General features: G+C 48.7%; 1 protein-coding gene across 3 annotated transcripts in view; it reads left to right on the top strand.

Moving 5' to 3' along the window:
• Positions 1-10,903: 10,903 nt before the first annotated feature.
• LOC146788775 (protein eva-1 homolog C-like) overlaps positions 10,904-25,906 on the top strand; it is a 455,975-nt gene continuing 440,972 nt past the window's right edge. For 2 of the 3 annotated variants that reach the window (XM_085630332.1, XM_085630331.1), the window contains exon 1: positions 10,904-11,136. In XM_085630332.1, coding sequence (XP_085486458.1) covers positions 11,031-11,136 — 106 coding nt within the window. In that variant the 5' untranslated portion in view covers positions 10,904-11,030. The remainder of the gene's footprint in view (positions 11,137-25,906) is intronic. The other variant, XM_085630333.1, reaches the window with a different exon arrangement.

Below are 25,906 nucleotides of genomic sequence, written 5' to 3'. Positions count from 1 at the left end.
ACATCGTCTTCCTCCTTACCGCTTACCAGGCCTGTCGGCTGGAAGGGTGACTAGGGTAGGAAAGTTGATAACTTGTTATTTTGCGTTGCAGGCAGAGTTACAGGGTGATCCAGAGGCTGAATTGTGCATAGGGGTACCCTCTTCAAGAGCACAAGAAGGGTGCAATTGTCAAACAACCCCAGGAAGTCCTTACGGCAGGACCCTGGATGAACGACGGCACCCCGTTAGTCCATTCGGGCGGTTGTAAACCTGAGCAACCGGGGGTTGCCTGGATACGCTATGCCCCTCAAGGGGTGTGAGTAAATGGTTGGACTGGTGGTCCACAGGATGTAAGCGGTAATCCCCCCAAAATGGTTAGCACCGATTGGTTAGGCCACAGTGCAATTTGGCTCATCAGGTGGAAAGGGTAGCTTAGGGGTGTCACTGCTGCCTGTACTTGGACCGTCCGTATGTTGACCCACCATGTTGGCATATTTCTTATGCAAAATAAACCTGCAGCAATGTTTTCTCCAACAACTAATGTGTCTTGTGTATTCTATATTATGGTGTTGATGTGTTTGCGAGTGGGGTGTGTTGCAGATCTTGGCACTATGCCTCTCTGTGACTTGGAAAGACTCAGTGCCAGATTACAAGTTTGGCGGTGTACCCCTATCCTGCGGAGGCAGTGGTACCCCCATCATGTGGCGGCAGCGGGACCAAGTACTTTGCCAAACAGGTTGCCTCCCCACCTGCCTCATTTCAACTTTCCCTTGTGGCCTTACTGCGGTGGAGTACTGCCGGCAGGACATGTTGGCATGAGCAAGTATACAACAGTGGCCAGACTGCTGACTGCTAGACACACGCACAACATGATACCAGCCAGTCGGCTGTATGTTGTCATCTGAGACGTGCTGTTGTAAATAGAGTTCATTTGACTCAAAGGAATGGTAGCGCATTACATGTGTGCCAGTGCCCGTACACACTGGCACAATCACCCTTGGCACCATTTTAGGGCATGGTTGTATCTCTCCCAGGAAAAGGTTGGCAGAAAGACGTTTCATATTCAGGCGGGCAACCAGACCGACAAAAGGCAACTGCGGTTCAAGAACCACCAGGCTTGTTCTCAGGCCTGAGCCTCATGCCTCAGATCCTTGATGAGAAACTTTTAAATAACTTGCTGAGCTCCGAAAGTTTACATTATTGTATCCGTTTGAAGGTCAGTTGTTTACTATCTCACAGTTTTAATTTTTACACCCGTTCGGCCACCCCTTCTGGCAGTCTGACACCTGGCCTTGGAATGCGATGTGTGCTTCGGTGGGCTGCTGGGAGCCGTGTTGGTGGGTGCGTCCAGTTGTGTGGTCTGTGCAGGAGGTGGGGTATCCTCGATGCAGCGGTGCTGCCCTGCTCCTGGAGGGCGATTGCCTAAGATGTCCATGTACTGTTGTAAGGCGTCGGTGTCGAAGGTGTGGAGGTCCTCTTCAGCATCACTGAAGAGTTGTCTGGTCTGTTCTGCTGGAGGTGTTGCCTGTCCCTCTGCAATGTGAAGGGGGGATGCTTGTTGACATTGTGTTGGCATGTATGTTGACGCATTGTGCAAGTTTACATTCAGACTGCATGACAGTGTACATTGTGACTGTTTGGGGGAGCAGACTATTTGATGCTGGACAGTGGACATTTGGACTACATGACATAGGTGAGGCTGTACACGTACATTTTCACCTCACAGTTTCCTGCTATGTCAGATGTGATTGGCCAATTTCTACGCACAAGCGGACCCAGTTGTGTCCTCTCTTCTGCAGTGTAAGTGTTGCACTGTGTACCGCGTTGTCGTCCATGTGGATGTGCTGTCATTGCTATGTGTGTGTGCTGCATTGTGGGAGAGTCGTCCCTGCAGCTGTGATTTTGCTGCCCCTTATCCCTTGGAGTCGGTGTGCCTTTGACTTTTGTGCTTTTAAGGTGCTGTGATGTTGGCGACTTGGGTCATTTGGGCTTTTGGTCGGTTTTGTACTCTTGTGCATTGTTTGTCTGTATTGTTGACGTCAGTGGTTGTTTGTGCACGTGGATGTGTCAGAGTGTGACCTGTTTTTTTCCGGATGTGGTCCACACTCAGCCACCTCAGTGTTGTGGCGTGCACAATATCATGGTGATTGTACCCCAGGCATGCTGATCGTCATGTAGTGTCAATTGCATTGTCAGTGTGGCTCACAAATACGTATCTTTGCTGTGTTTCGCACGGGTGCATGTGTGTGTTGTGGAATTGGCGATGTGTGGGGTGGGACCCCTTTGGGCATTTGGTGGACGGGGGCCTACTTGATGTTTGTATATGTGTGCTGCAGTGTGCCACGGGGATCAGGGACATGATCCAGGGTCATTGTGGGTGTGTGGTGTGCTACACATCATTGTGCCTGTGTGCCATTGTGCCCGTCTCCCCCATCCCCCTAGTCCCTGGTAGTTACTCACCTTGTTGATGTTGTGTCAGGTCATGTCGAGCTGTGTCTGGAATCCCGACTCCTTGCACCGTCTCCACACTGATGACTGTGGCCACCATTTGCTCCAGCTCCTCCTGTGGCGCAGGACTCCCACCTCCAGTCACCATTGCTGCCTTCCTGTTGGCAGTGGATTTCTACTTGGTTTGGCTTTTCACATCATGCCAGCGCCTCTTGACCTCCTCGACACTCCGACAGCATTCAGGATGGAATGTCATTTTTCCGTCTGTGTTGCCAATGACACGGTGGAGGTGCTGGACAGTTGTTGTTAGTGTTCTGTCACCTCCTTGACGAAGATCCAGTTGTCATGCGAACTGTACCCCAACTTCTTCTTCCTCCTCTCATTGGCCTTCCCCAACCACGAGGTTCCTTGCTGGTGGTCTGTGGGGCTTGTGGGGTTTGCGTTGATCTGGGCACTCGGTCTGGGTGCATCCATGGTGCTACGCAGTTTATTTTGTTTTTGTTGTGTTTTTCTTGTTCTGCTTTTATAGTGCATGTAGGAGAGTAGGATCTGCTTCTTATAGTTACCCCCACTTTTTGCTGATGTTTTACTGTTTTCGACTTAATCTGGCTGGGATCCTGCTATCCGGGACCCCAGCCTAGCTGCTTTCTCTCTAAATTGATTGCATGTACTTTAGGTACACCACAGATTGGATTCTGGGGTACCCTTACAAGTCCCTAGTATATGGTATATTACATACCCAGGGCATAGGTACCCCAGAGGCCTCTCAGGGGCTGCAGCATGTATTATACCACCCCTGGGAGACCATTCAAAATTACACCACAGGTCTGCTACAGCAGCCTGTGTAAGGTAGTGCATGCACCCCTTACTTAGATATAGGTTCACTATATCTATACTAATCACTGCACATATACACCTATCATTCACCCCTATCGTAGGCCTTATCAATCCTGAAGGTAGGTTACTGGGTTTTATGTGAGAGGGTGCCCATGCATGAGCAGAGCCCCTCTGCAGCCAACCATATACTCTTAAATGCATTATAACCTCACGGTAAATGCTAACTTTATAACGGCTGCATGGAAACATGTCGTGTTTGGTGTCAAACTCCTTGCAATCATACCGCCACACCAGTAACTGGTGTGGGAGGTATGATTCCACCCTACTAGAAGGAGAAATATGACTACACCGGTACACCCGTTACCAGCTTTACAAACCCTGGCATCACAAAATGGATGCGGCCAGCCACAGACACGAGTCTGCCCTACTGCTGCTGGACAAAACTCCGGCAGGGGACGGCTGGACAATAGGTTTCTTGTCACAGGGAGGTGTGGCCACCTCCCAGAGAGGCTTTAGTGTATTGGGGCTGGGTGGGTGCACTCAGAATGCTTTGATGTCTGCACTGGGGGCCTATTTGGTGTCCCTGTGCATAGTCCAGCTCAAACCGGTTGCAGGGGCTATCAGCCCCTGCTCTGGTGCGAAACTAGACAAAGGACATGGGTGTAGCCACCCCTCTGTCCTGACCCTCCCATATGTGGGTCCCCAGAGTTTGTCCCACCCCTTCCTTGGGTATAAAGTAGGAACCCCCGGCTACAGGACTTTAGATTTACCTGAACGAAACTCTGCTACAGAAACCAAGTACTTCAACTATCTACACTTTGTTGGATGACCTAAGAATCTCCCTTGGAGTAAAGGAGTTACTCCCCTGCAAGGCAGGCACCAAAGACGCATCTGACCGGTTTGCATCTATGCAGCTCCTAAAGGACTCCGAAGATGTTGCAACACAGGAGGTGGGTTCCTAAGCTTCCCTGAGGCCGATCTGTGCTTTCAGCAAACCTGAGACCCGCAGCCCTCGTGGGAACCATGCAACCCGAACTCCCGGACGCCGTGCACATTTGCAGCAGCATATGCTTTTGGCAATCCCTGAGGCTGTGCTTTGGGTTACTTGTAGTCCAGACCCTGAGCAGTGATTCCACTGAAAATTACTGGCCTACACTCCACGAGTGTTCCGTGGGCTGGTATTTTGTGTTTCCTTTCGAGGTCCCATCACGATCCCTGGTCCGTCGACCTGTGGGTCCCTGAGAAGGGTACTTTAGCTTTCAGTGGGCATTCCTGGTTGCTCCAGACATGCCCTGACTCTCCATTGCTTGGAGAGTCCCCAGGACCTTTCTGGTCCACACAAAACATCTTTTCTCTGACAGCGTGGGTTGCAGTTGCCAAGCCTTGTGGGTCTCCAATCCGGACACTGACCCCCCAGCACTCGACATCCTTTATGGGACAGCTCGCCTGCAGACTTTGGTTGTCGTCAACATCTCCTGGTCCCCGTAGCTGCAGTGTCAAGATTCACCTCTTCGAACATGAAACACCCGACATCGGTAGGCATTGGTCTACCGAGCCCCTGGTCACTCTGAAGTGACCCAGACTCGGTCCCCTCAGCTTTCAGGTTCTCCTCAGCTCCGATCCAGGCTTGGATCACACCAGACACTTCTCATCTTCCCGGCAGCAGCACTTTGCAGCATCACACCATTGAAAACGACGAAGATTCCCAAAACCATTTGACACCTATGCACTCAGCTTCCCTGGGTTAGGTAACATGAGTACTCCGGTGCTCACATGGGTGCTGGCCTTAGAACCTTCTAAGTTTTAAAGGGTTTGCTCAAAGTCCTCTCCTAAGTGTCCTTACTCTTTAAAATTCCAACCGCGACATTCCCATAGGATTGTATGGAATTCGGGCTGTGTTCTCACACTGCACACATCCCCCGTGGGTCCCCTGTGTCACTACCTTGGGTGGTTCCTTGGGGTCCCAGCGATTCTATGTGCTCTAGGCACTGTGTCTTCTTATGGCTCTCCTTTCCAGACAAAGGTAGAGACAAGTTCCTCACTGTTAGAGAAGAGGATGCTGATAATTACAAAGTCTTGAAGAGTGCTCTGATTAATGGGTTTGGCTTAACCACTGAATAATGCAGGTTAAAGTTCAGAGATACTCAAAAGGCACAGACTCAAGACTGGGTTGACTTTGTAGATTGTGCTACTAAGGCACTGGAAGGCTGGTTACTTGGCAGTAAAGTGTGTGATTTTTAAGGATTGTACAATTTAATTATGAGGGAGCAGATCCTTAATAATTGTCAAAATTAGCTGTTGCATCAGTACATGTTGGGCTCTGATCTGACCTCTCCCCAAGAATTGGGCCAGAAGGCAGACAAATGGGTCCGAACCAGGGTGAGGCAGAAGGTTCAGAACCAGGGTGGTGACTCCAAGAAGCAAGATTCTAAAAACTCTGATATGGGTGGGGAGAAGGGTAAAGACCAGAAGTCTTCTCATGGGCCCTAAAAATCTGCATCTGGTGGGGAGTCACAATCCAACAAGGGAAAAGGCAAGAAGAAACCATGTTGTCAAGTCTGTAAACAGAAGGCCCATTGGACAAGTGATTGTACCATGTCCAAGGACTCAACTCCAGCCACCATTGCCTCTAAGGCAACTGTTTCCCCTAGTTCAGCTCCAAGTGGTGGTAGTCAGAATAAGGGTGTAGTAGGGATCTGAGATGGACTCTGGTCTATTCATAGTTCCTACTCAGGCTATACTGATCTGTGATGGAGGCATGGATATTGCCTCCCTAAATGTCAGTCCCAGTAATCTGGGCAAATACAGACAGCAGCCTTTGATAAATGGAAAAGAGGCCTTGGCATTCAGGGACACAGGAGCAAGTGTTACCATGGTGACAAAAGATCTTGTGGCTCCTGAGCAAATCATACTTGGTGAGATGTACCAAGTGACCGATGCTAGCAATGTCAGGACAGACCATTCCTTGGCAGTTGTTAATTTCACCTGGGGAGGTGTTACTGGCCCTAAGAAGGTTGTGGTTAGTGCAGACCTCCCTGTTGAATGCTTGCTGGGCAATGATTTAGAAACTTCAGATTGGGCTGAAGTGGAGCTCAGGACTCATGCAGAAATGTTAGGAATCCCTGCAGATGTGTTTGCTATGACCAGGTCACAGGCAAAAATGTCTAACACTGAACAGGCCCTGGATCCTGGAAAAATGGACCAGGTGCCTTTCAGGAAAAGGAGCAGTAGGGGTAAGGCAGTATCTTCCCCCCTGACTCAGAATACAGATCAGTCTTTTGAGAGAGATGATCTTAGTCTTGAAGAAAGAACTGTCCCAGAGGAGCTTGAGCCTGATCAGGTTGAGTTCTTGGGGACAGGGTGCCCTTCCTGGGCAGATCTGAGCCAGGAGCAACTGAGCTGCCTCTCTCTTGAACCCCTCAGACAGCAAGCTGCTGCTGAGGCTGCTGGGAGTGCTAGTGGGTCCCATAGGATCTACTGGGCTGATGGACTCCTTTACTCAGAGAGTAGAGACCCCAAGCCTGGTGCCACCAGGAGGTTGGTTATACCTTTGAAGTTTAAGGGCTTCCTATTGACACTAGCACATGACATCCCTTTAGCAGGTCACCTAGGCAAAAACAAGACTTGGGACAGAATTATCCCTCACTTTCATTGGCCTCTCATGTCTGATGACACCAAGGAGTTTTGTTGCTCCTGTGTCACCTGTCAAGCCAGTGGTAAGGCAGGTGGTACCACAAAGGCCCCCCTGATCCTGTGGTGGGGGCTCACTTTGAGAGGGTTGGGATTGATATAGTTGGTCCCATGGATCCTCAAACAGCATCTGGGCACACATTTATACTGGTGGTGGTGGACCATGCCACTAGGTATCCAGAAACAATTCCCCTTAGAACCACCACAGCTCCTGTGGTGGCAATAGCCCTCCTGGGAATCTTTTCCAGAGTAGGTTTCCCTAAGGAGGTAGTATCAGACAGAGATGCAATCTTCATGTCTAGTTACTTGACTGCTATGTAGAAGGAGTGTGGAGTAAATTACAAATGTGCCACCCATTATCACCCACAATGCAATGGGTTAGTTGAAATATTCAATAAAACCCTCAAGGGCATGATTAAAGGTTTCCCAGAAAAGCATAGGCACAGATGGGACATACTTTTTCCCTGCCTTCTCTTTGCCTACAGAGAGGTTCCACAGAAGGGCGTTGATTACAGCCCATTTGAACTTCTGTTTTGACATCCAGTTAGGGGTCCATTATGTCTAGTGAAGGAGGGATGGGAGTTACCTCTCAAACCCCCTAAACAGGATATTGTGGACTATGTACGTGGTCTCTGCTCCAGGATGGCTGAGTACATGAAGATGGCAACTAAAAACCTTGAGGCTAGCCAGGAATTGCAAAAGGCCTGGTATGACCAAAAGGCTGTGCTGACTGTTTACCAACCAGGGCAGAAAGTATGGGTGTTGGAGCCTGTGGGCCCAGCAGCCCTCCAAGACAAGTGGAGTGGCCCTCATACAATATTTGAGCAAACAGGAGAAGTAACCTACCTGGCGGACCTTGGAACTCCCAGGAGCCCCCTAGGGTGCTCCATGTCAAGAGGCTAAAACCATACGTTGACAGGGCTTACATGGGCTTGCTCATGGCTACTGATGAGGGACAGGAGGAAGAAAGTGATCCACTCCCTGACCTGCTCTCACAGAACCCTGATGATGGTTCAGTTGATGGTGTAGCCTTGGCAGCCAGCCTCACTGTCCAGCAGCAAAATGATTGCAGAAAAGTTCTTAATCAGTTTAGACATATGTTTTCACTGACTCCAAGTAAGACTACCTGGTGCACTCATGAAGTGGACACTGGGGACAGTCTGCCTGTTAAAAATAAGATTTACAGGCAACCTGACCATGTCAGGGACTGTATCAGGACTGAAGTCCAGAAGATGTTGGATTTGGGAGTGACTGAACCCTCAGATAGCCCTTGGGCTAGTCCAGTAGTCTTGGTACCCAAACCTCACACCAAAGATGGTAAGAGAGAGATGAGGTTTTGTGTAGACTACAGAGGTCTCAATGCAGTCACTAGGACTGATGCCCATCCAATCTCTAGGGCAGATGAGCTTATAGGTACTTTGGCCTCAGCCAAGTTTCTAAGCACATTTGACCTAACAGCTGGCTACTGGCATATCAGACTAGCTGATGATGCAAAGTCAAAGACCACATTTTCTACCCCTAGTGGGCACTACCAATTTGTGGTGATGCCCTTTGGTTTGAAGAATGTACTTGCCACTTTTCAAAGGTTGGTGAACAAAGTCCTTACAGGCCTGGAAGCCGATAGTGCAGCATATCTAGATGATATTGCTGTCTTTAGCTCCACCTGGGAGGATCACCTGGTCCACCTGAGAAATGTTTTGGAGGCCCAACAGAAAGCAGGCCTAACTATCAAGGCCACCAAGTGCCAGATAGGGCAGAGTCAGGTTGTATACCTGGGCCACCTTGTGGGTGGAGGCAGGTATCAAAATTCAGACCGTCGTGGACTGGGTTGCTCCAACCACCCAGACTCAGGTCAGAGCTTTTTGGGCCTGATTGGGTACTATAGGAGATCTGTCAAAGGTTATGGATCCATAGTGACCCCTTTGAATGACTTAAGTTCTAAAAGAATGCCAAAGAACGTTCAGTCTTGACTACTCCAAACAATTCATTGTCCAAACAGATGCATCTGAGTTGGGGCTAGGGGCTGTGTTATCACAAGTGAATGATGGGGGTCAGGATCAGCCAGTAGCTTTTATTAGCAGAAGGCTGACCCCCAGAGAGAAACGTTTGTCAGCTATTGAGAGGGAGGACTTTGCTGTGGTTTGGGCTCTGAAGAAGTTGAGGCCATACTTGTTTGGCACCCACTTCATTGTTCAGACTGACCATAAGCCCCTCTTATGGCTAAAACAGATGAAGGGTGAAAACCCCAAACTGCTCAGGTGGGAAATTTCCATACAGGGGATGGACTATACAGTGGAACATAGACCTGGGAGTAACCATGCCAATGCAGATGGACTCTCCAGATATTTCCACTTAGATCATGAAGATCCAACTGGTCCTACACAACTCCCCCCCCTTATGTTGGGGGGGGGGGGGGTTGTGTAGGAGAGTAGGATCTGCTTCTTATAGTTACCCCCACTTTTAGCTGATGTTTCACTGTTTTCGACTTAGTCTGGTTGGGATCCTGCTATCCAGGACCCCAGTCTAGCTGCTTTCTCTCTAAATTGATTCCATGTACTTTAGGTACACCACAGATTGGATTCTGGGGTACCCTTATAAGTCCCTAGTATACGGTATACTATATACCCAGGGCATAGGTACCCCAGAGGCCTCTCAGGGGCTGCAGCATGTATTATGCCACCCCTGGGAGACCATTCAAAATGACACCCCAGGTCTGCTGCAGCAGCCTGGGTAAGGTGATGCATGCAGCCCTTACAGAGATATAGGTTCACTATATCTATCCATATCACTGCACATATAAACCTATCAGTCACCCTTATGGCAGGCCTTATCAATCCTGAAGGCAGGGTGATGGGTTTCATGTGAGAGGGTGCCCATGCATGAGCAGAGCCCCTCTGCAACCTTCAGAACCTTTATTCCGGGGTTGTTTGTGATGCAGCCAACTCTTCCTTCCTCTTCTCTTCCTTCCTCCCTCGTGTCTTTCCTTCCCTCCTCTTGTTGTCTCTTCCTTTCTCCATCATGTTTTTCCCTCCCTCCTCTCGTTGTCTCTTCTTTCCTCCCACGCGTCTTTCCCGCTCTTCTCTTTGTCTCTTCCTTCCTCCCTCGCGTCTTTCTCTCTCTCCTTTCCTCTTCTCTTCCTTCGTCCCTCAAGTCTTTCTCTCTCTCCTTTCCTCGTCTCTTCCTTCGTCCCTCGCTTCTTTTCCTGGCTCTTCTTTGCCCCTGTATCTTACTTCTCCTCCTCCTGCCATTCCCCTTTTCTACCTTAGGCTGCTGGATACTTTCCCTTCTGTATCACCCTTTCCACTGCCTTCCCTCCTCTCGCCTTCTCTTCAGACATGTCATCCGATGAGGAACCCTGAGAGCAGCTCTATCCATCCATCACTCCGTCCCTCTGTCTATCTATGTCCTCCTTATTCTCTCTTTCTATCTCTCGTTCTCTTTTCTATATCTTTGCCTCGTAATTTCTTGCTTCCTTTTCTCTCTGCCCTCTGTCTCCTTCTCTTGCCCGAATTCTCTCTCTCCCTCTTTCTATGCCTTCCTCACTATCACACACACACACACACACACACATACTCTAGTTCTCTATCTTCAGCCCCCTTCCTTCTCTCCCCCTTGCTCTCTTCTCTATCTCTCCGTTTTCTCTTTCTTTCTTTCTTTCTCTTTCTATCTCTCTATCTTTTGTCTCCTCTCTCCTCTCTCCTCTCTCTCGCTGTCCCTCTCTTACACACAATGCAGTTCTCTCTCCCGGCTCCCTAGGAGCAGCGCTCCCTGTGCCCCAGCTGTGATCCTCGGCCTTGCCTCTGGCTCACGTGCCCGGGATGGGCACGGAGCTGTCCATTGTCCTGGCCATGCAAAGAGCCGATTGTTCCTTGGTGAATGGAGCTAGAGGCAGCGGCGGGGCAGCCCCGGGCAGAGGAGGCGCAGGGGGGCAGAGCCCAGGCAGGGCAGGGTTCTGTTAGCAGAGACCTGGGCAGAGCAGTGTTTGGAATCGCAGCTAGGGCAGGAGCAGTGCTGAGGAGCCACCCCGGTCAGGGTGGCAGTGCCAGGTGCAGTGAAGGAGGAGAGACGCCCTCGCCATGACGGCGGCGTGTCTGGCGGCCCAGGTGCATGCTGGGGGGCTGCTCGTCCTCCTCGGGTTCCTGTACCTGCCCCTCGGGCTTCGAGGCGCCCCGGAGTTCGAAGGTAAGAGGCGGCGCAGGTCGCAGGTAGAAGTAGGGGTAGATAGGGCAGATGAGCTGTGTGATCTTGGCTCACGGTGCCAGCTGAAGGAGTAAAGAAGCGCTCGGGAAAAGTAAACTACACCTCCCTAGCTCCCCCTCGGCGGGGCCCAGCGGTGTAGCCTTTTCTTTGTAAATGACACCTGCACCCCTGGGCATAGGAAGTGTGGGGGACGCGGGGGCTATATCCCCCCAGATTTTGGAGTGGGGGGGACACGGGGGACAAGGGTGGGGGGGACGAGGGGACAAAGGAATTTCCCCTCTCCCTTCTGTTATCGCAGGGCCATTAGCACGCGAAAGCGCTACCTAATGGCCCTGCACTTGTCCTGCCTGGAGTCAGAGGCCACCCGCCCTCTGCCTTTTGTTATGCTGCAGGAAGGCTCAGCCGTTCTGGGAAGGGCAGAGAACGGATTAAAAATAAACGCTGTCTCTTTTCCTTCATGGCAAGGACCGTGTCCACTCCTCCTGATCTGCCTCTGGCGGCTGCCCTCCTCTCTTTATTCCTCCATCTCTTTCTGTCTCTGTCTCGCTCCTGCTTACGTGCTGATTTCAAGAGGCAGCTCTTAAGGTCCTCTCTCTTGCCTCTCCTTTTCTTTATTTGTTCCCCTGTGAAATTGATCCAAAAAAGGCTGAACACTTTGGCTGTAAATGTCCTCATTTTCTGACCGTTTTCTATTGAAAAGAAAAACCTCGGAATGGAGAGAAAAAATAGTTAAATACCTAAATAAAGCAATACAGAGTGGACAGCAGACAGACCAGACTGTTATTTACACCCACACACATTAGCGCCACTTTACAGAGTTTGCCAGTGAAAGCGCTACTTTCTTTTTATCTTCTTTCTTTGAACAACATTGTTTCCCCAGGGTGGGTAAGTGCACCATTCCTAAAGGGACTGCAATACCTGGTTGATGAGTAGTGTGGAAACGTTTAATACGATCGTTTTCAACTTTTTAATTATTTTAGCTTATAAAATGCGGCTCTGTGTTTGGGGATGTGGTCTTTTTTAAACCAAACTGCATACATTTTGAAAGGATATAAGCAATGGACATTGAAAGGGGTCCCTTCCTGGTCCTGTAGCCATGTCTTGAACTTTTCAGGCAAAATCACTTACTGATTTCTGAATAATGAGTTTAAAACCGTTAAGGTAACCACGTTTTTTTCAGATTACAGTTCACATACTTTGCTTATTCTTGCATTCCCTATGAGTGTTTGTTTTTCCAGGGTGTTATTCATTTTTTTTCAGGCAGCATTTTACTGTTGTCTAGTGCATAATTTGAATTTAGTCGCAGCACAATTGAGTTGTGCTGAAGGCAGTGCGAGTTTCTCTCAGTGGGGCAGTGTTCAGTGTGGGAGAGAATGTGGCACTCTGGCCAGAGCTGCTGAATTTGGAACTGGAGAACCATGTTCAGACCTTCATGACCAGTTCACCATACCACACTCCTGACAGAGCTTATTCCGATGCTACACCTTAGAAGGCCCGATAGACCTTAGAAGCCCAGGTGTCTTAGCACCCGCAGGTGGACCTGTCCACCACAATCCATACTGCAGTTCACTTCCAGTCTTACGGGCAGGCATATGAAGAAGCACATCCTAGATCGACAGTGAATCTGTCACTGAGGTCACAAGACCCTTGAGGCCAGTCCACCTCACCCATTGGTACCTCCATTGGCCTTTTTCCAGCACTAGCAGTGCAACTTGCCAGGGGTTGGCAATGTAGGATTTGCATGCACACCAAACTTAGGGGGTGATTATAATGGCAGTGGGACCGCCACGTCACCCCGTCGGTGGCGGTCCCACCGCCATTGGTGACTGCATCACAGCCCGCCATATTACAATGGCGGGTGGTTACCTGGCGGTCGGAAAGACCAACCGCCACGCACCCGACGGGCTTCTTGAGCCCGCCGGTGTGGTGGAGGGGCTCGTGGTTCCTACAATGCTGGTGGTGCTTACCATGCACCGCAGCAGGGATTTCGATGTCCCTTACCCGCCAGCTTATCAATGGCGGTTCACCTGCCATGGAAATGCTGACAAAAGGGACATTGGGGGCCCGTAGCAGGCCACTTTACCCCTGGCCCTCAGACATGGGTCCTGGGGGGAATATTTAACATGTTCCTTTTTTTTTTACTTTGCGGCGGATGATGCAGCCAGCAGCACCTGCTGCAATGTAAAAGATAGGCACTGCGGACACCGTAGTGGCAGTCGCATTGTAATGCCTATCGTGGGGCCTCCACCTTGAAGGCCAGCGGTCCCATTCCCCGATTCGATGGCGGTGGAAGTCCGCCTGCCATCGTAGTCAGCCCCTAAGTTTGCATTTTATGAATATGATTCAGCGGGAAATAAATTGATGTTTGCAATTTAATTGACTTTGGTTGGCCTCTTATCTATGAGATTTCCCTGTTGAATGTGCCTTTACATTATACATTTTCGGTTGTATGAATTGATTGCATACTACACTCTCCTACAGGTATTCATTTGAGTGTCATTAGGAGTGTCTGGGACCAATTGTTTTATTAGGAATTGTTTTTTTTACTAACCTTTGCAAAGGGCCCTAAACTTCACAGCAACACAAGTCACATTTCTTTTAGTAATTTGGGATCCGTTTGAGCTACAAAATTGTTTTGGAGGAAATCGTTAGATTATGCAGCAGATGATGTATTATGTGGCAAATATGATACAGCCATAGTTATGGGGAAAACATTTTTCCACTAAATTTTGCCCCAACATTGTAGTTGATCAATTTGTAAGTTCCCCAAACCCAAAAGTCGAGTTTGGGCACAATTTGCATTTTAAAAGCAGCCCTATAACACAGGGCTACTTTTAAACTGACCTCAGGCTTCAGCAGTGCACACATGCAAGCGCGGAAAGGGCTGCTGGCCTCTAAACTGCCATGCCTTATTATATTCTAGGGACTTAAAAGTAGTTCTAACCCCCCTGCCCTATTATGTACTAGGGCCTTATAGGAGAGGTCATGCCAATCATAGGGGTACCCTAACCCATAGTGCACCCTAGTGTATGTAGGTGTTTTCACTGTATTTTTAAGTGCCTCTTTCAGAAAAGCACTGGCTGTTTAGGCAGAGGCCAGGGTCAGTCAGTCAGGTACCACCAGTACCAGTCAGCAAAAAGTTGGGGAGTGCCCAGGGCGGCTTTGCAACACTAGAGAAACACAAACTCAGAATGTAAAACATAACACCATGGTTGGGGGGTTCTCTTCAATAATCAGAATTGATTTCTATCCTAATGAACCCATTTTCCAACATTAGGATAGGGAAAGACTGGGGAAAAATTATAACGTTCTAATCTATACATTGAATTTTTTATGCAGCTCTTTGATGACGGTTAATAGCTCACTGTTCAATGTTAGGATTTTAACTTATAAACTTTAAATACCAAAAGAATATCTCAGACAAAAGCAGTAACTCACTGACCTATTGAATTAAAACTTTCACTAGACAAGCCTTCGATCTCTCTAAAAAAAAAAAACATTAATCACCAAAGTTATCTTCACATTTTTATTGTTGCCTGAAAATTGCTGGAGACCAGGAATGCAGCAGCAGGTACTTTTCAAACCCTAATGCACTTGCAAACACGACGCCCCCACCCTAAGTCAGCGGCCTTTGTTTGCTTTGTGCATTAAGATGCAAGATTCATATATATGTTTTTTTTTAACATTTGGTCTCATTACTATATGAATGTAAATAACAATAAAGCATATATGTAAACTGTGACTACATGCCTGCTTTTCTCAATATTTCACTTTGAAAGTATGCGATTATATTTGTTTAACGGGCGGTGATTTGTATAGGGTCACTGGAAAGTGCACAAGGTTGTCCCTGTCCCCCCCAGAATATTAGTGTCTCCTACGCCCCTGGCTGCACCCACCTGCGGGCGCCCCCACCTGTCTAGCTAAACCCCCAAACAACTACCGATCAGACCTCCGTGTGCCAGTCCACCCCCCCTCCCCCCCCTTTCACTCCGCAGAGCTCCAGGTCCACATGGGTACAAGCAGGGGCGCACGCACACTCAAACCTCAGGGGGTGGGGGGCATATTCCGAACCTGGGTCACAGTGTCTTGCTGGGGCTCCCTTCACTGCTCTTGTATGCTGGACAATATGGGGTCATTTTTGGGTACAATAACCACCCGTGGGTGCGTTTGCAAGCATGCTCGGCCACGGGTCCAGGAATCTTCCTCTGGGTGGGCCAAGGGTCCGTTCGGGTGCGCAAAGGTGGGTCGACATGTTGTCCGTTCTGGAGGAAGCCAACAAGCCCTGGATTTTCCTCACATCTTCTTCCACACAGGCACACAGTGCGCCTAGAGAGAGTCATTTGAGAGTTAGAGCTGATGCCTACACCCAGCAGCCCAACTCTTCTCGTTCCCAGCAGCCAGGCTCCAGCAGCAGGGTTCCCAGCAGGGTGTAACAGTGGTTCAAGCTTAAGGGGTCCCTGTTGCCACACCGAGGCCTTGACATTTCGCACCAGGAAGGCTGACACTTAAAGCTTGATCTGGGCTTGAGCCTGAGGTCCTGTTGGAACTGCGAGCCCATGACGAGCCGAGCTTTCATCTGCCTTCTGCCGGTCACCCTCATTCTACCCAGGATGTGGCGTTGCGGCAAGAGCGTCCAACTTTGGAACTGAACAAGCTAGCCCGAGTCTCGGCGATGGCTCAACATCCTGTGATTCTGGGCAAATCTCCAGGGCCTAAAAGAAATGAGAGTGACCTCGTGTGATGTAACTGGTGCTCATGTACAACGCTTCAATAATTCCAGGTCGACTTCACACTATATAAAAATAGCAGATAACCGCACAAAGAGGTGAAAACAAAGCATTAGCGTAAAAAGCAGCCACAAATAGAAAGCCGGCTGATTTGTAGAAAGTGGAAACGTAAAACCTGGATAGATTGCAGCACTGCAGCGCTATAGTGTGACACATTGATCTCGAAGTTTCCAGGTGTTAAATACACTTTTTTGAATTTTGAAGAGTCTGTATCATATTTTACGTGATGTTTGTAGTATGTGTTGCAGAGCAAACATTTCCAGGGCTCGCCTTGTGCATGGGCTCTAGGAGCCAAGCCAGAGCCTTCCCTCGGCTCGCCCTGTTAATGTGTTGGCTCGCACACCCACACCCCCAAACCACACCGCCCAATCTCAGTTTTAAAGACATAAAAAAAAACTAATTTAGACGTTCCGACCAGGCGCCTTCTCCTTGGCCTCTTCTGCCGTGACTGGGTGGCCCAAAGGCAAAGTTTGGGTGGGCCTGGCCCACCCGGCCCCCCTGCTAGAACCGGGCCTGCTCGACCATACATCGATCTTAGTTTAATGTCCTTTAGTGGGGTTTGAGGGGTCTCCATCAAGGACTTTTAGCAGAATAAAGGGTGTAAGTTACGTTTCAATGTACGTTGGGTCAGTAGAGCCAGCAGTAAGCACAATTTCAAGAACAACAAGCATTGGCATAGCCAATAGGTCTCGCTTTTGGGACCTTAAACGTATTTAGTTATGCAGCACAATATCATTGGTGCAACAACATCAACTGTAGCATGGCTAAACACTTATAAGGTCCCAAAGGCGAGACCTATTGACTATGCTAATGCTTGTTTTTATGTTTCAATTGAGTAGAAGGGAGATTGTGTCTTTCCTTCTCGTTCTACCATCCCCAATATCGATGCCAGGCAAAAATCTTACAATGGCGTCACATCAGTCAGTTAAAACAAGTTACTTCAACAAAAACTGGCTACAGCAATATGCTTTCCAAGTTTACACGTCATAGAACCATGCCTGAGGGAATGCCCGACTAGTTAATGGGTCCATCAAGTCCAAGACATCCTATGCACGGGTAACCCACTAATTGCTGTCTGTTCACTTAAATATCCCGTGGCCACTCCTGGTGAAACGTGAATGTGTATATTGTGCACAGTAGTGCACGCTCAGTGAAGCAGAAAAGCATCATTCAGGAATAGGCTGCGGTGTTACAGCTTCTAGATTGTAACGTCTCTTATGCCAAACTGTTGATGCAATCACTGGCATACATGGAAAAGGTATACGCAGGTATGCTACGAAGAGATGGGACAACATGCACCGCTTCTGTCAAAGCCAAGGCAGAAGGGGATACCTTGGCGGCCAGCCAAGCAAACCCTCTGATACACCATTGTAGTGCATTTCACCAGCTCGAGTAGCACTGTGCCAAGCAAACCCTCTGATACACCATTGTAGTGCATTTCACCAGCTCAGGTAGCACTGTGCCAAACAAACCCTCTGATACACCATTGTGGTGCATTTCACCAGCTCAGGTAGCACTGTGCCGAACAAACCCTCTGATACACCATTGTGGTGCATTTCACCAGCTCAGGTAGTACTGTGCCAAACAAACCCTCTGGTACACCATTGTGGTGCATTTCACCAGCTCAGGCAGCACTGTGCCAAACAAACCCTCTGATACACCATTGTGGTGCATTTCACCAGCTCAGGCAGCACTGTGCCAAACAAACCCTCCGATACACCATTGTGGTGCATTTCACCAGCTCGAGTAGCACTGTGCCAAACAAACCCTCTGATACACCGTTGTGGTGCATTTCACCAGCTCGAGTAGCACTGTGCCAAACAAACCCTCTGATACACCATTGTGGTGTATTTCACCAGCTCGAGTAGCACTGTGCCAAACAAACCCTCTGGTACACCATTGCAGTGCATTTAACCAGCTCAGGTAGCACTGTGCCAAACAAACCCTCTGGTACACCATTGTGGTGCATTTCACCAGCTCAAGTAGCACTGTGCCAAACAAACCCTCTGATACACCATTGCAGTGCATTTCACCAGCTCAGGTAGCACTGTGCCAAACAAACCCTCTGATACACCATTGTGGTGCATTTCACCAGCTTGAGTAGCACTGTGCCAAACAAACCCTCTGATACACCATTGTGGTGCATTTCACCAGATCAGGTAGCACTGTGCCAAACAAACCCTCTGATACACCATTGTGGTGCATTTCACCAGCTCAGGTAGCACCGTGCCAAACAAACCCTCTGATACACCATTGCAGTGCATTTCACTAGCTCAGGTAGCACTGTGCCAAACAAACCCTCTGATACACCATTGTGGTGCATTTCACCAGCTCGAGTACCACTGTGCCAAACAAACCCTCTGATACACCATTGTGGTGCATTTCACCAGCTTGAGTAGCACTGTGCCAAACAAACCCTCTGATATACCATTGTGGTGCATTTCACCAGGTCAGGTAGCACTGTGCCAAACAAACCCTCTGATACACCATTGTGGTGCATTTCACCAGCTCAGATAGCACCGTGCCAAACAAACCCTCTGATACACCATTGCAGTGCATTTCACTAGCTCAGGTAGCACTGTGCCAAACATACCCTCTGATACACCATTGTGGTGCATTTCACCAGCTCGAGTAGCACTGTGCCAAACAAACCATCTGATACACCATTGCGGTGCATTTTACCAGCTCAAGCACCACTGTGCCAAACAAACCCTCTGATACACCATGGTGGTGGATTTTACCAGCTCAAGCAGCACTGTGCCAAGCAAACCCTCTGATACACCATTGTGGTGCATTTCACCAGCTCGAGTAGCACTGTGCCAAACAAACCATCTGATACACCATTGTGGTGCATTTCACCAGCCCAAGCAGCACTGTGCCAAACAAACCCTCTGATACAGCATTGTGGTGCATTTCACCAGCTCGAGTAGCACTGTGCCAAACAAACCCTCTGATACACCATTGTGGGGCATTTCACCAGCTCGAGTAGCACTGTGCCAAACAAACCCTCTGATACACCATTGTGGTGCATTTCACCAGCTCAAGCAGCACTGTGCCAAACAAACTCTCTGATACACCATTGTGGGGCATTTCACCAGCTCGAGTAGCACTGTGCCAAACAAACCCCCTGATACACCATTGTGGTGCATTTCACCAGCTCAAGTAGCACTGTGACAAACAAACCCTCTGATACACCATTGCGGTGCATTTCACCAGCTCAGGTAGCACTGTGCCAAACAAACCTTCTGATACACCATTGCGGTGCATTTCACCAGCTCAAGTAGCACTGTGCCAAACAAACCCTCTGATACACCATTGTGGTGCATTTCACCAGCTCAAGTAACACTGTGCCAAACAAACCCTCTGGTACACCATTGCGGTGCATTTCACCAGCTCAGGTAGCACTGTGCCAAACAAACACTCTGATACACCATTGCGGTGCATTTCACCAGCTCAGGTAGCACTGTGCCACTGTGCATTGTGGTGCATTTCACCAGCTCGAGTAGCACTGTGGCAAACAAACCCTCTGGTACACCATTGCGGTGCATTTCACCAGCTCGAGTAGCACTGTGCCAAACAAACCCTCTGATACACCATTGTGGTGCATTTCACCAGCTCAAGTAGCACTGTGCCAAACGAACCCTCTGATACACTGTTGTGGTGCATTTCACCAGCTCAGGTAGCACTGTGCCAAACAAACCCTCTGATACACCATTGTGGTGCATTTCACCAGCTCAAGCAGCACTGTGCCAAACAAACCCTCTGATACACCACTGTGGTGCATTTCACCAGCTCAGGTAGCACTGTGCCAAACAAACCCTCTGATACACCATTGCAGTGCATTTCACCAGCTCAGGTAGCACTGTGCCAAACAAAGCCTCTGATACACTATTGTGGTGCATTTCACCAGCTCGAGTAGCACTGTGCCAAACAAACCCTCTGATACACCATTGTGGTGCATTTCACCAGCTCGAGTAGCCCTGTGCCAAACAAACCCTCTGATACACCATTGTGGTGCATTTCACCAGCTCAAGTAGCACTGTGCCAAACAAAGCCTCTGGTACACCATTGTGGTGCATTTCACCAGCTCAGGTAGCACTGTGCCAAACAAACCCTCTGATACACCATTGAGGTGCATTTCATCAGAGCAGGTAGCACTGTGCCAAACAAACCCTCTGATACACCGTTGCGGTGCATTTCACCAGCTCAGGTAGCACTGTGCCAAACAAACCCTCTGATACACCATTGCGGTGCATTTCACCAGCTCGAGTAGCACTGTGCCAAACAAACCCTCTGATACACCATTGTGGTGCATTTCACCAGCTCGAGTAGCACTGTGCCAAACAAACCCTCTGATACACCATTGTGGTGCATTTCACCAGCTCGAGTAGCACTGTGCCAAACAAACCCTCCGATACACCATTGTGGTGCATTTCACCAGCTCGAGTAGCACTGTGCCAAACAAACCCTCTGATACACCATTGTGGTGCATTTCACCAGCTCAGGTAGCACTGTGCCAAACAAACCCTCTGATACACCATTGTAGTGCATTTCACCAGCTCGAGTAGCACTGTGCCAAACAAACCCTCTGGTACACCATTGTGGTGCATTTCACCAGCTCAGGTAGCACTGTGCCAAACAAACCCTCTGATACACCATTGTGGACATTTCATCAGCTCAGGTAGCACTATGCCAAACAAACCCTCTGATACACCATTGAGGTGCATTTCATCAGAGCAGGTAGCACTGTGCCAAACAAACCCTCTGATACACCATTGCGGTGCATTTCACCAGCTCAGGTAGCACTGTGCCAAACAAACCCTCTGATACACCATTGCAGTGCATTTCACCATCTCAGGTAGCACTGTGCCAAACAAACTCTCTGATACATCATTGCAGTGCATTTCACCAGCTCAGGTAGCACTGTGCCAATCAAACCCACTGATACACCATTGTGGTGCATTTCACCAGCTCGAGTAGCACTGTGCCAAACAAACCCTCTGATACACCATTGTGGTGCATTTCACCAGCTCGAGTAGCACTGTGCCAAACAAACCCTCTGATACACCATTGTGGTGCATTTCACCAGCTCGAGTAGCACTGTGCCAAACAAACCCTCTGATAGAAGTGTGGCTCACTGGTTAGAGTTGGCAGACCTGGAAGCAGAGGTCAGCCCGGGACCAGGGTTCAATACCCAGCTTGGCTGGGTCTTGAGTCCATAAATTGTCCATGGACTCGATAATTCTCGCTCCAGTGCATACTCGATTCATGGGTTCACACTCTGCGACTCTGGGCAATAGCTTGCTTAATCTCCACAATGGCCCCTCGCGGCGGGATGCCTGGCTTTCACCTTGTGGATGCCCTGCTGGGTTATCTCACAGGGGAATACCAGGACGGGTTCCCTAAGCAAGCGCTTAGAGACCGGTTGGTGATTTGCGCTATATAAATATCTGCACATTTACATTTACATTTACACCATTGTGGTGCATTTCATCAGCTCAGGTAGCACTGTGCCAAACAATCCCTCTGATACACCATTGTGGTGCATTTCACCAGCTCGAGTAGCACTGTGCCAAACAAACCCTCTGGTACACCATTGTGGTGCATTTCACCAGCTCAGGTAGCACTGTGCCAAACAAACCCTCTGATACACCATTGTGGTGCATTTCACCAGCTCAGGTAGCACTGTGCCAAACAAACCCTCTGATACACCATTGCAGTGCATTTCACCAGCCCGAGTAGCACTGTGCCAAACAAACCCTCTGATACACCATTGTGGTGCATTTCACCAGCTCGATTAGCACTGTGCCAAACAAACCCTCTGGTACACCATTGTGGTGCATTTCACCAGCTCAGGTAGCACTGTGCCAAACAAACCCTCTGATACACCATTGTTGTGCATTTCATCAGCTCAGGTAGCACTGTGCCAAACAAACCCTCTGATACACCATTGTGGTGCATTCCATCAGCTCAGGTAGCACTGTGCCAAACAAACCCTCTGATACACCATTGCAGTGCATTTCACCAGCTCAGGTAGCACTGTGCCAAACAAACCCTCTGATACACCATTGCAGTGCATTTCACCAGCTCAGGTAGCACTGTGCCAAAAAACCCTCTGATACACCATTGTGGTGCATTTCACCGGCTCGAGTAGCACTGTGCCAAACAAACCCTCTGAAACACCATTGTGGTGCATTTCACCAGCTCGAGTAGCACTGTGCCAAGCAAACCCTCTGATACACCATTGTGGTGCATTTCACCAGCTCGAGTAGCACGTGCCAAACAAACCCTCTGATACACCATTGTGGTGCATTTCACCAGCTCAGGTAGCACTGTGCCAAACAAACCCTCTGATATACCATTGTGGTGCATTTCACCAGCTCGAGTAGCACTGTGCCAAACAAACCCTCCGGTACACCATTGTGGTGCATTTCACCAGCTCAGGTAGCACTGTGCCAAACAAACCCTCTGATACACCATTGTGGTGCATTTCATCAGCTCGAGTAGCACTGTGCCAAACAAACCCTCTGATACACCATTGTGGTGCATTTCACCAGCTCGAGTAGCACTGTGCCAAACAAACCCTCTGATACACCATTGTGGTGCATTTCACCAGCTCGAGGAGCACTGTGCCAAACAAACCCTCTGATACACCATTGTTGTGCATTTCACCAGCTCGAGTAGCACTGTGCCAAACAAACCCTCTGATACACCATTGCAGTGCATTTCACCAGCTCAGGTAGCACTGTGCCAAGCAAACCCTCTGGTACACCATTGTGGTGCATTACACCAGCTCGAGTAGCACTGTGCCAAACAAACCCTCTGATACACCATTGTGCTGCATTTCACCAGCTCGAGTAGCACTGTGCCAAACAAACCCTCTGATACACCATTGCAGTGCATTTCACCAGCTTGGGTAGCACTGTGCCAAACAAACCCTCTGGTACACCATTGTGGTGCATTTGACCAGCTCGAGTAGCACTGTGCCAAACAAACCCTCTGATACACCATTGTGGTGCATTTCACCAGCTCGAGTAGCACTGTGCCAAACAAACCCTCTGATACACCATTGTGGTGCATTTCACCAGCTCAAGTAGCACTGTGCAAAACAAACCCTCTGATGCACCATTGTAGTGCATTTCACCGGCTCAGGTAGCACTGTGGCAAACAAACCCTCTGATACACCATTGTGGTGCATTTCACCAGCTCGAGTAGCACTGTGCGAAACAAACCCTCGGATACACCATTGTGGTGCATTTCACCAGCTCGAGTAGCACTGTGCCAAACAAACCCTCTGATACACCATTGTGGTGCATTTCACCAGCTCGAGTAGCACTGTGCCAAACAAACCCTCTGATACACCATTGTGGTGCATTTCACCAGCTCGAATAGCACTGTGCCAAACAAACCCTCTGATACACCATTGTGGTGCATTTCACCAGCTCGAGTGGCACTCTGCCAAACAAACACTCTGAAACACAATTGTGGTGCATTTCATCAGCTCAGGTAGCACTGTGCCAAACAAACCCTCTGGTACACCATTGTGGTGCATTTCACCAGCTTGAGTAGCACTGTGCCAAACAAACCCGCATTTGTCAGAAAAGTTGGAAACCAGGAAGAGGGAGCCCCGGAGACGCCGCGCTTCAGGTAAGTGGTGTTTAATTTTCTTTATTATAAATTAATGTTATCTTTTATAAAGGAGGGCGGGCGGGAGGCGGGTGGTGGGCGGCAGGCAGCTACGCTTCGACCTTGTGTGCGTAGGCGCTGCCTGCTTCGCCTACTTCGAAAACTGCGAAGCAGGCAGCGCTAAGTACACTACGTGGGCGAAGCGTAGTTGTCAGCCCAGGGTTAAAAAACATACACAGACAAATGACAAAAGAGACAAACATGTAAAGATTAGACATAGTCTTATGGGATTGTCATCGTTGGACGTACAGATACTTGTGCTCTGTGCGATGCACTTAATTGGTAACGCTGGCCATCTGTGCTACTGTGAGGACAGAAAGTGCATATAACATGAAAAAATTCGATCTCTAAAACACAAGCATATAGCTGCCTATCATTAAAGGATATGGAGAACCCAGGACGGTCATTAGAGTTAAGACAAAACCTATGTGGTAGAACACTATGCGCAAAAGACTTAGGACACAGTGTTGTTGGGCACTAGATAAACGAAAGATGAATGATATCTCACTTGAGGTGTAGTCAATCTCTACACCATGGGTCTCAGGAGGGGGGAGGAAGCTACAATGGCACACCCTAGGGATAGGAAATAAAGAAAAGGGGGAGAGGAGTAAGTTAAACCTAGAATAGCAGTGAAAATACCAACAAAATTCCTACCGTCCGCCCTTTTTTAGAGAGGGGCCGGAGAGGAAGAGGGAAAAGGAGAGGGCAGAATCCAGTTCAGTGGGAACAGGACGACCCAGTGGGCAACAACACTCGCAGCAAGTCCCAACAAGAGAGCACAAGTGCCCAGGGAGTCTAATTGTCAACCTTTCCAACGTTTCGCTATCTCCTTTAGAGACACAAGTCCTTGAGAAAGGCCTGGGTTTTGTACCCACTGCTCGTTTCGACAAGTTTCGTCTCCATTGCGAGCTTGCCAATTTCTTCAGGAAACTGAAATTGAAAGCTTTTTTTGAAGGTAAAGAAGAAACTGCTTCAGACATCAGCCAGGTAGACACTGGTTTAAGGAACAAATCAACTTTCACACCACCACCTCCTGCAATACCAGCAGAAATTACTGCTTTTGAGCAGGCGGTCTCTTGGGAAATTGAGAATCTGGATGAACCTAAACAATTTAAGAACTTAAGTGCCCTGGAGTTCAAGGCTCTTGATAATCTCAAAGCAAACTCCACATTTACAATCATTCCCGCTGACAAAGGTGGGGGTGTTGTAATATTAAATACAGTGGACTATGATAATGAATGCAAACGGTTATTGAGTGATAATAAAACTACCAACCGCTTACCACAGATCCTTCTGGGGAGCTTAAAGCTCGCATCTTAAATCTTGTGAGAGAGGCAGAGGCCAATGGCCACATTACGAGACATGAGGCAGAATTTCTGACTACAGGGGACAGCGTGGTGCCCTATTTTTAAGGCTACCAAGAATCCCCAAAAATAAAATGCCCCCTCCAGGACGCCCCATTTTCTCGGGCATTGGCTCTCTACTGGAACCACTGTCGCGTTTTTGCGACCACTTCTTAAAACCTCTGATCCAACAAACCCCCATCTATCTTAAGGACACCAAAAACCTCCTCAATCTATTACGAGAACAACCTATGGACACTGAAACCACTATACTTGTGACCATGGGCGTCCGCAGAAATGTTTCCGGGGGGGGGGGGCAAAATTATAACTTCATACCATCCTCCGACATGATTGAGCACAAGTTATAAATACATTTTTTAAAAATCTAATAAGACAAAGAGCTTAAATAAACAAAGAAACCCATAGGGGGCAAGAGAAAAATCTTGTGAGGTGCCACAGCAGACGACCTGGCAACTACAATGAAACAGAGGGAAAAACTAAAAATGGCCGGAAAAAAACAAAAAAAATCTAAATCAGGTTGATGTGGTCTATAGAGATAAACATCCTCAAACCTTTCAATGATGATACAGTGGACGATTGTGTCAAATTCAAGAGCTAGTAGGATCAGCCTCGCTAAGCCACATCGTCTCAAACAATATTAATGAAGCAACTCATTAAGTACCAACGCCATGACCGGTTCCATCTATCTACTTGGACAGAAACTCAGAGGAGTGTCCAGAGCATTGGATTTTTCAAGATGGCGGTAAGTTGTTCGGACATTATTTGCTTTGTCTATTTTTTCCAAAGTGGGTAACAGCACCATGAGATCAGAGATATAAACATTTGGAACATCCAAACCATCTTTTGAAGGCAGAGGGCTAACACCACTGGATTTCCAAACTTTGGGGACAAGTCCAGCTGTGAACAATGCATTGG

The sequence above is a fragment of the Triturus cristatus genome, chromosome 10, assembly GCF_964204655.1.
Source record: "Triturus cristatus chromosome 10, aTriCri1.1, whole genome shotgun sequence".
Classification (NCBI taxonomy): domain Eukaryota; kingdom Metazoa; phylum Chordata; class Amphibia; order Caudata; family Salamandridae; genus Triturus; species Triturus cristatus.
The sequence above is the reverse complement of the archived record's forward strand: the minus strand, read 5'-3'. Positions and strand labels throughout refer to the sequence as shown.